Source organism: Diplotaxodon limnothrissa, linkage group LG20 (assembly GCF_057381915.1).
Source record: "Diplotaxodon limnothrissa isolate DT_005_m linkage group LG20, D_limnothrissa_male_GT1.1, whole genome shotgun sequence".
Lineage (NCBI taxonomy): Eukaryota > Metazoa > Chordata > Actinopteri > Cichliformes > Cichlidae > Diplotaxodon > Diplotaxodon limnothrissa.
Genome location: NC_140615.1, coordinates 26,600,460 through 26,610,640, shown reverse-complemented (window position 1 = coordinate 26,610,640; position 10,181 = coordinate 26,600,460). Strand labels below are relative to the sequence as shown.

General features: G+C 39.2%; 1 protein-coding gene across 2 annotated transcripts; it reads right to left on the bottom strand.

The window, feature by feature from the left end:
- csf1b (colony stimulating factor 1b (macrophage)) lies at positions 1 to 10,181 on the bottom strand. 2 transcript variants are annotated; one of them, XM_085344546.1, is made up of 9 exons: positions 9,961 to 10,181; positions 8,198 to 8,317; positions 8,060 to 8,122; positions 7,776 to 7,946; positions 7,414 to 7,627; positions 7,184 to 7,320; positions 398 to 441; positions 268 to 305; positions 1 to 117 (listed from the first exon to the last, which is right to left on the bottom strand). In XM_085344546.1, the coding sequence occupies exons 1-8, from the start codon at positions 10,000 to 10,002 to the stop codon at positions 269 to 271; spliced, it is 828 nt and encodes a 275-aa protein (XP_085200672.1). In that variant the 5' UTR covers positions 10,003 to 10,181; the 3' UTR covers positions 1 to 117; position 268. The 2 variants fall into 2 exon arrangements, with proteins under 2 accessions (XP_085200672.1, XP_085200673.1); XM_085344547.1 differs by having other exon boundaries at positions 268 to 300.

Below are 10,181 nucleotides of genomic sequence, written 5' to 3'. Positions count from 1 at the left end.
TCTTTGGTCTCAGATCAAGCAAAGCTTCTTATCCAAAAGGTGTGCATGATACATTACACACATACTGACACAAAAACTCAGGTTCACAAGTGCTCTGTCTGCTGCTGCAGTGACTACCTGGAGAGAGAAAACAATACTGAAAATACATAAAAACATAAAGACATATGTGCAGTTATACTGCTGCACACAATGCATTTGTTTAACGCATTTAAACAGCTCCAGATGCTTAACTGTTAGCAATGCTTTATAGGCCAGTAGGATACTCACATTACTGTCCCTCAATTTCTATGTCCTGCAGGTCTGTGCTTTAATAAGACCACAGAAGCATGCTTTAGCGTCATTTCAGTAAAAAAACGCAACGTCAGTCTTTTTGCTTAATTAATCCGTATATTCTCACCTTGCGTTTGTTTGTAATCTTGATCCATAAGGGTTGTAAGTTTTCTGTATTGGGGAAAAAAAAGCACATTTTTTACACATCAACATATCTGAACACATAATACAAACAGTTGGACCTGTCTTTATTGAAAACACTGCATAATCACTCACATTGCCAGCTTGTAAAATGTGACTTATTCAAAAACTTCTTCAAGAAGATGAGATGCGTGGGTTGTTTGAGGCATGCAAAGTCTTGTTCATGGTTCACTACTTTTTTCAAGAAGGATTGCATTGTGAATCATGCCGCAATTGTAGAAACTTTCACAGAACTTTAGAAGAAATATTGTGAAGATGCACTTAGTAAGGCTACAGAAGTGTGTCTGAAAAGCTTGATGTTCATCAATTCACAATAAGAGAAAAAATGTCTTATGTGAGCAAATATAGGACTTACACAGTGCTATTTTTTATTTTTATTTTAAAAGGCACTACAGCACACAACAAAGCCTCCACCATGTCTCCCAGATGTTAGACATGGTGGAGGCACCGTTGTAGTTTTGGGCTGCTTTGCTCCCTTGGGGCATTGCGTCCATTGAGGAAACAATTCCATGTGGGAACATTTAAACAGCTTTTTTTAGGAGAAATAGAACAACATGTATTCACTGTTGTCTTAAGTCTTTTAAACCACTTTGAGCACCATGTAATGGAGAAAAGAAGTTTATATAAGTTACTGAAGCTCAACAGTTTGTAGCAGAGTATTTTCAGTCTTCACTGTGCTTGATTGCTCATTATGTTCAATAAAGACATGAAAAGTACAACTCTTTGTTCATTATTAGTTTACCTTTAAGATGAACTAATATCAGACCACATTTTTGTGTGTAGTCAACACAGAAATTCTCCTAATTCCAAAGGGTTCAGAGCTTTTTCTGGGAACTACAATGTCAAGTCATAAGAGATAAAATCAGTTCCACTGCTTGAAGTGGTCTTGTTAGAAGGAGGAGAATAAAGACTAACAGAAAAAGATACGTTTTTGATTAACAACCCCAAGTAATGAAACACACCAAGGTTCCTGTCAGTATGCAAAACAGTTGCGAAGATTAGCTCTCACTTCCTTTTTGGCATCCTTCTAAGTATGGCCAGAAGTTCTGTTCCAGTTGTGGAGCACATTCCAAGATGACTGTCCTGGGAATATTTTTAGATATTTCATCGTGATCCACTGTGACAGTCAAATTTGGTAATTAGAAGAACATTAGAAGTTCAGCCTCCCACTTTTCAACAGACAACAAATATTTGTTCAAAGCAAAAAGAAAACAGCCAAAATGTTATTTTGCTCCCTAATGGTTAAATACCACATTTCATGCTTCCCTTTCTGAAACTTGGTATTATATGTGGCACCATGGTGCAGTGGTTGACACTACTGTGTGCATTCTCTCTCTGTGCCTTATTGGGTACTCCAGCTTTTTCCCACAGTTCAAAGACTTGCTCAGTTAATAGGTGATTCTTGGCTGTATCTGTTTTTCTGTCCTGGACTGGTTGATCCAAGGTTTAACTCAACCAAATGACATCTGGGATAGGTGTCATTTAGTGCCCCAAATGCTTTGAATTGTGGCAGCTTTTCTGCTCTTTCATTTTGTAAAGGAAAGCCCAGAAGCTCCTATGCAAAAAAGGCAAGTAAGGAAGCACTGAAGCACCTGTCTTTGAACTTTCCTTTACTGAATTCATCTAACTTTTTTGTGTCTACAACTGAACTTCTTTGCTTTTAGTGTGACTGATTGTGCCCATTTTTTGTGGTGTTGCTGGCATAATTTGGCATAAACCTCCTTAAACTTTGAGAAATAATGTTTTCATGAATTGCTGTATATATCTGTGAGATAACCTAAATATTTACTTCAGTCCCCTTAGACCCAACACCATTGATTAAGAAGCTACTATTGGCTGCTCCCTTTTTCATATGTGGTTACCGCAACAGGCGGCACTGCATTTTACACTGAATAAAATGCGATCGTGGCTCAAGAGTTGGGAGTTCGCATTGTAATCGGAAGGTTGCCGGTTCAAGCCCCGGCTTGGACAGTCTCGGTCGTTGTGTTCTTCAGCAAGACACTTCACCCGTTGGTGGTAAGAGGGCCCGATGGCGGAAGTGTCCAGCAGCCTCGTTGCGCCCCTGGGTGGCTGGGGCTACAACGTAGCTTGCCATCACCAGTGTGTGAATGGGTGGATGACTGGTTGTATAAAGTGCTTTGGTGTCCTTAGGGACTAGTAAAGCACTATACAAATACATTCTTCCTTATGCAAACCCAAAGATATGTGTCTATAAAACACAGGAAAAATGCTAGCGAAGGTTACTAATGATATTCTGATGGGCTGAGACAATGGAAAAGTCTGGGCTCTTTCCTAACTTCAGTGCATCATTTAATATGGTTGAACAAACTTTTTCCTACAAATACTAGAAGATACTGAATGTGCTGTGTTGGTTGCGATCATATTTGTCTGATAGATTACAGTTTGTATATACAAATGGAGAGTCGTGAAGTTCTACAGGATTCTTCCCACATAGCAGATATGTCTGCCCCGGTTCGGGTGTCAAGGCGGCACTGCTGGCTGACTTCTGGCATGTTAAGTGCTATGTCATCCACTTATGGGCCAGGCCTGGGTTAGATGGCACTGTTTATGTGATGGCATGCCACATCTGGCCCGATTGTGGTTTGGTTTATGTGGCCCAGGGTCATAGACCTGGCACGTCTGACTGACTGGTGACTCATGGCAGGGTGTATGTCAACCAGATGTGGCCCAGGTCTGGCAATGATGGCACTATTTATGTTCCTATTTTATTATTTTAGTTAGAAGACCCAAATCCCAAATGTTGCAATACTATACTGCTATGATAGCCAACGTTTCAAATGCAGTTTTGACAGGTTTGTGAGTGTACACTTTATCCAAAACCTAGTGAGGGTTTACTCATGCTTACCACTAGGTGGCTGTAGCTCAGGACGTAACCCTACTAATCGGAAGGTTAGCGGTTTGATCCCTGGTTTCGCCAGTCTGCATGTCGAAAATGTGAATGTGTATGAATGTAGTTAGGAAACACTCGCTTTACAGAAAGTGTTTGATTGGGTGAATGTGGCATCTTGTATAGAGCAAGTACAAATACGCTATATAAGAATCAATCCATTCACTGTCTCAACAGAGTTCCGGCTTCTTACTTTTGCACTATTATGTTCTGGCACATGTTGTTGTTACATGGCTTGATTAAGGTACACATTAGGCTGACATCTGGGACCAGAGCTGAAACTGTTCTGGGCCAGTACAGGACCAGCAGTGTGTCTGTAACTGGCCTTGCGCTGGCCCATGTGTGGGCCACCTCTGGCAAACCAGATCTGGGCCACCAAAGGGCCGTCATTCAAGCACATGAATGGCCCAGATCTGGGCCATTGCAATTTCCGCTATGTGGGTTAGGCAACACTATTAGAAAACACTGCATTCATATCAATTGCTGCCTAATTGTTACCCAGTTAGGTTAATCAGAAAAGCCAGACCAGATTAAAAATGTGTCTAAACAGACCCATTAAATAAATCACTTCTTTCATTTATATCATATAAAAATTAAGAAAATCCTGTGTTAGAGAAAACTAAGTAATAGAGCTGAAAACATCACATTTTACCTATAGGCTGGGTTGTTCTAATCATCAATCAAATGTCCTCAAAGTTCTCTCACAAGCCTTCAGCTAATCCAAAATTCTTACTTAAAACTAGCTGATATTTTTCCCTAATATTAACTTATCTTTATTAGATACCAGTTATTGCAATGTGGGTGGAAACCAAACTATTGATGAAGCCCACACAAAGGTACAAAGAGAACATGGAAAAGCCACAAAGGCCACAGCTGACTAAGGGTTCAAATCAGGAACCCTCTTGCCACCCCTTTTTAAAATCCAGAAATGCTATTTAAATCTTTGATCATGCGCCATCACATCTTAACAACTTCTTGTACCCTATTATCCTAAGAGAGCACATTGTTCTCCGAATGCAGTCTTACTTGAGGTTCCCAAAAGTATAATGGAAGACAGAGCTGTAACCTGTCAGTCTCCACTCCAGTGCAAACAGCACAAACACTTGGAGAGAGACACCCTCTATACTTTTATCATTAGCTTCTAAAAGTGTGTAAAACAAATCCTTGTTAGGTTACTAGCACCACATTGCTGGAAAACAGATGTATACTTCCAGGTTATATTATTGAAGTGGCTTATGCAAAAATGGCTATTTATCAGCAAATGTTATTACAAAAAACTTTCTATGCAAATTGGCTACAGGAGACTCCCAAACAATAATGCAGGACAGGATTGTATACACATAAAGATACAACAGCTGTATTTTCACGTATTTTACATTAAATTGATAAAGTTGAACGATACTGTGCAGAAAAATTTGAGTATACAAGTGCTACACAAAGCTTCTATGTGTGATACAATATCTTTTCCACCTTCCAAACTTCCACTATTACATTTTCAAATCCAATCTTACTGCTATAAATTAAAAAACGCCACTGCAGCCTCCATGCTCCTCAGCTGAGTAACTTATAGTCTTTTTACAGCGATTTATTAGGTTTAAGGCTTTGGGAATGTAATGTTTATGTTACTGTCTATCTCATCCCTGTAGACAAAGCAAAGCTACAGTAGATCTTAGTTCTCAAGTGGTGAGTGGTGGCCCAAGGTAGGTCACAAATCATATTTACCAGAATTGTAGCCAAAATGATCTTTTGAAGTCAAACATATTTTCATTGGATTTTGATCAACTTGAGGAAGACTGTTTTTGAGAGACATTTTGTTTAGCTTTGGTTGCTAAAAACAGCTGTATGTTTGTCTCCTGTTTGGATCTTTATTTATGCAGTTGGAGGTTTGAATCAAGCAAAGCTTTACATCAGAACTACCATACTTTCTAAAAAGTGGACAGAGCATGCTTATATTACTGTTTACAACAAAGCTATAGTTTAAGCCATGTGGCTCAGCAAGCTATGACAGCCTATAAAATCCTTGAACATCTGACTTTATTTTCACTTTATTTGCCTTGACAGTTTTTTCCCCAGTAAAACATTATAGAAAAGCTGCATACTGTAATTAAACAGCCTACACTACAAACAGTGTAAGCACCTTTAAAATGAGGCATGGTGATTTATATTCACTAATCTACAATTCAAGGTGAAATAACTTTGCATCCATGTATCAAAGAGGTTCAAAAAAGAAAAAAAAAAAGCTGAACAAGGTCCAAGCTCCAAAATGCGGTTAGTTGGTTAAAAATAGCGTTCCACAACTGTCCAACACATACAGCACTTCACTGAGGTTACCAGTTGTCAATGTCAATGTTTCTGCACTCACCGCCAGCCATGCAAGATCCCTAATAGTCTGCTGCATGTACTCATGTCACCACATGTAATTAGCTAAACAACCATGCAAAATCATTAATTCCTGGAAGAGAAGTCAGAAGTCAGTTCCACTTTCTCATGCTGTCTGGTCTCTTTTCATCTATTTGTCTTTTTTTTTTTCCTTTTAAATGCATTAGCTGCAGCATTCAGTGTAATTTCTGGTACACATTCCTTATTTGTTTAGCAATTACTGGTGAGTGTCACTGCCTAAAAACCTCAGTGTCTGTCTGATGTTGGATTTGATATCGGACATCAAACATCAAATCTGAAGTTGGATTAATCAATCTGATTCTGAATCAGCTTCTTAGTAATAATTGTCAAATCAAAATACTGATAAGAATTACATATGGACTTGAAAGAGCTACTTAAATTAATACCATTTGTTTGCCTTTATCCTATCACTGTGGAGGTCTAATGTGACTGTAAAATTCTCTGCAAGGATTAATAAAATTGAGTCTGTCTAACATGACACATGACGCTAAGCAAAAACATCTTTGTCAACTATCATTCCAGTTTTAGACTCTCCTCAAGAGCTAAACCATTCACGGTTTTCCCTTGAGTATACATTCTTGACAGCTGCTGCCTGTAAGAAGCAGAGTGCTTTGTGACCATGTTTGATTTCCACACAGAATCAATGTAAAAACAAAACGCATGTCGACTGCAAGAAAGCTATAGAGCATGGGTGGCCAAACATTTATAGTTCTGGGCCAAATGCAGAAAAATATGTCGAGTCTTAGGGGGGGAAAAGCCTATGTATTTCACACTTTTGTGCTTTTGTAACTTGAGAGACAATAAACCTTCACTGTAAAGTATTTTATCTCTTTTGACTTAAACGCTGTTCTGTTAGAGGTCTTATTAGCATATTATTGTTTTCAGTGTTCTTAGCATGCCATTTCATTGCTTTGCTTTATAGGATTTCTTATTAAACTTTGTGTGTGTGTGAGAGTTTTTAATAAGCTATTCAGCCTTTTCCAAAATGCATTTGTTGCATTTTGAAGGAATGAGTGAAGGTTAAAACCAGCATTATGTTAAAGTCATGACTTAGAGTCTGTGAATAAAGTCACTATAGATTGTAAGCCTCAGCCAGCTAAAAATCAGTGTACTCTAAATCATTCAGCTTCTCAAGCTATAGCTGACTGCACTAAATACCCTCAAATCCATAAATGCAATGCTTGCATTTGTGTATTTTTGTGCATGTGCTGCTGCAAAGTAGGTGCCAGCCTACACGGTATTTATTAGTGAGAGAGGGCCGGTGCTTCTGCAAAAAAGGAGTGCCCCGGAGAACAGAGCTGACTGCCAAAGTCTACTCATTTGCAATATGACTTGAATGCCTGGCTAACTTGACAAGGGCACATGCGATCTTGTAAATTAAAACAAAAACAGAAGCTCGGATACCTTGTGTGTGATGAGGCAGTAGAGAGTAAGAATGAACAGCAGTCCTCCACAGATAGATGCGATGATGAAACCCAGCTTGTACAGGTCACTGACTGGTTCTCTCTGAGAGCCCTGCACAGAATCTCTGTCATAACTGTCTGTAGGAAAGGACACACGATTTGTGATCTCTGCAGTTGCCGCAGACATCTGAGTGTTTCATCACAAACTACCCAAAAAATTGAGATTCTCACCTGTAAAGTGTTGTGTGATTGACTCTGTGTATAACTCTGTGTATAACTCTGTGGTAGAGCCAAAGGTTTCTGTGTATTCATGCTGGCACCTCCAGTCAACCGGTGCATCGCTCGTCGTTACCAGCTCCCAGTAAACCATTAAGACTTCTAAGACCTTCTGTAATGCATCCGAAGGAGACCCTCTGTAGAGCACTTCAAAACTCTCTGGTTTATCCTGAAGCAGATTCGAAGAAACAAGTATTTCATATGTCTTTAAGGTACTGCAGATTCATGTGCTCACACTATTCATATGATTTGTCATCTTCATATGACATTATAAAAGAAACAGGCTGCAAGTTCAGCATTCGGAAACTCACGCTGACCTCAATCTCTTCATTAATCCAAGGCACACATTTCTGAGAATAGATGTTGAGGATGAGCGCCCTCAGGGACTGAACATAGCCATCATTTACTGAACCCCGAATGTATTTGAAGTGGGTCGTAAGGAGCTCCAGTATCCAGGGTAATGCAGCTTTTACAAAGCAACATTTGCTCTGTTGGAAATCAGAACACAAGGTAATAAACACGAAAAGCACAAACCAGTTAATGGAAAACCTAAATCAAAGGTGTTTGGGGAAAAACAGTTGCATAAGGTTATATTACCCACCAAACTCCTCCGTTCTATGAATGTGTAGTTTATTGAACACCCACTTCTTAACTGGTTATCCATCTGCGGAAACAACAATTGCAACATCTCAGCCTGGGCCGTGCAGGGTGATTGCTTTAATGTTGTTTCAACACCTACCAGTTGCCTAACTGTCAGCAGGTGTTCCCTAGTGATGGAGTGTCTGCATGGGCCAGGGACCTCAGCCATAGTCAGAGGGAAGCTCAGGAACATTATCATACACAGACACTTTACCTGCAACTAACACAACCACATAGTGTATTCATGAGAACTACAAAAACCCATTAGAAGTACTATCTGTAGACTAAAAAAACCCACTCAAGCAGACAGTCCTTGTAGACAGTGTGAAAAAAAAACCTAAACTGAATAATACACTCGAAAAAAACAACTAAACCACAACAACATTCTGGGCAGCCTTTCCTTAACATTTCAACATGCATGTACTCCTCACCCTGTAGCAGTCCAATTCAGTGACCCCTCCCAAGTTGTGCTAATCTAAAATTATTTCCAAGAAAAGAATAAGTTCAAAGCAAACCTAAGTTGAATTTCCACCTAATTGAGCTATAAAAATTTAACAGTAGTAATTCTTTCCATCCAAAATATCTACATTCGAAACGTAACAGCAATACTTTCTTTCCAGAAAACACAGTGTTTGTGTTTAACTGCTCTACGCCGTCATCTGGATCTCAGCTCAGATAAAATATCAGGTTTCAGATTGAGTTTGAGAGGAATGCATAGTGATTCCTTGCTGCAACACTACTAGTGACTGATGTTTAAGTAAGTGTGGAGGACTGTGGCGTGGGGGTGGATAACCTCAATTTTTGGTCAAATACTGCCCTCTACCATGGAAGCCTAAGCAGGGAGAACAATGTGCACAGGATCCAACTGTAGCTGATGTATGTCTGCTACCAAGCACCTTTTGGCAACAGTAACAGTCAAATGGGCTCCAGATGGAATTAATGCTTCCACTAAGGATTAAAACATGGTGATAAGCACATGTTCTTCACACTAAAAGCTAAATGATTACACAGAAAGGCATTTCATAGGTACCTCTTTGACTCACTTGGCTCCTAAAGTTTGATGCAGCTTTTGCAATAAATAGTCAAGATAGAGGGAAGTGAATGAAACAATAAAACAAGATTTATTTGTCTCCAGTCAACTTCTGAGATGAATTAAGGTAAATGGTAAATGGTAAATGGCCTGTATTTATATAGCGCTTTTCTAGTCCCTAAGGACCCCAAAGCGCTTTACATATCCAGTCATCCACCCATTCACGCACACATTCACACACAAAAGACAATTCTTTGAAAGCCGCAGAGACAAGAAATAATCTTTTTATATTTGGTTTTCTGTTCCTAATACAATTTTGAGCTGTTGAGTTTAACTCTTACTTGGTTTTCTGGACTACAAAGCACTAAATCAGTGCACATGGCAGGAAAGAATTATTGCCAGGACCAGGAGGAAAAATAAGTTCCGTGCCATCAAAGTTTTAAGTTTGATGCTTTGATGTAGATTTAAAGCAACATGCTGAATAATAATAACAGAGTTACTTTTACAGTAAAGTGGGATGGTACGTTAAAGACTAACATGCCATACTAATAATAGTAACCAGCATAAATACTTAATGATTAAATTAATGATATTAAATAAAACTATTAATGGGACTGGTACTTGGCAAATGCAGGAGCACATGATGTAAATGTCATCTATCACATGATTCATTTTCTCCATGGTGTCCAAGATATCTCTATGTAGGTCAGCAAACGCATGATCAAGCAGATAACTTCATATAGAGACTAACGCAAGCATTGCGCTCAGTGTAGTGAGTGTAGTGAGTGCGGTGTTTTTGAAAAAATTCTGATTAGAGAAATGTTCTCACCTACCTTAGCTTTGCTCTGAATCAGCGTGGACACAAGGATGGTCATCTGGTACGTGTTTGACAATGGAAAACACCAGACTCCTCTGTCAGACACATTGAAGCAAAGAGATCCTTTTCAAAAATTCACCTCCACTCCACCGAAAGGAATCTGTTATTAAGTAAATTTGACACTTCGTCATGTGGCGCTGCTCTTCAAAGCATTGCTTGATGTGTTCCCCCTCTACA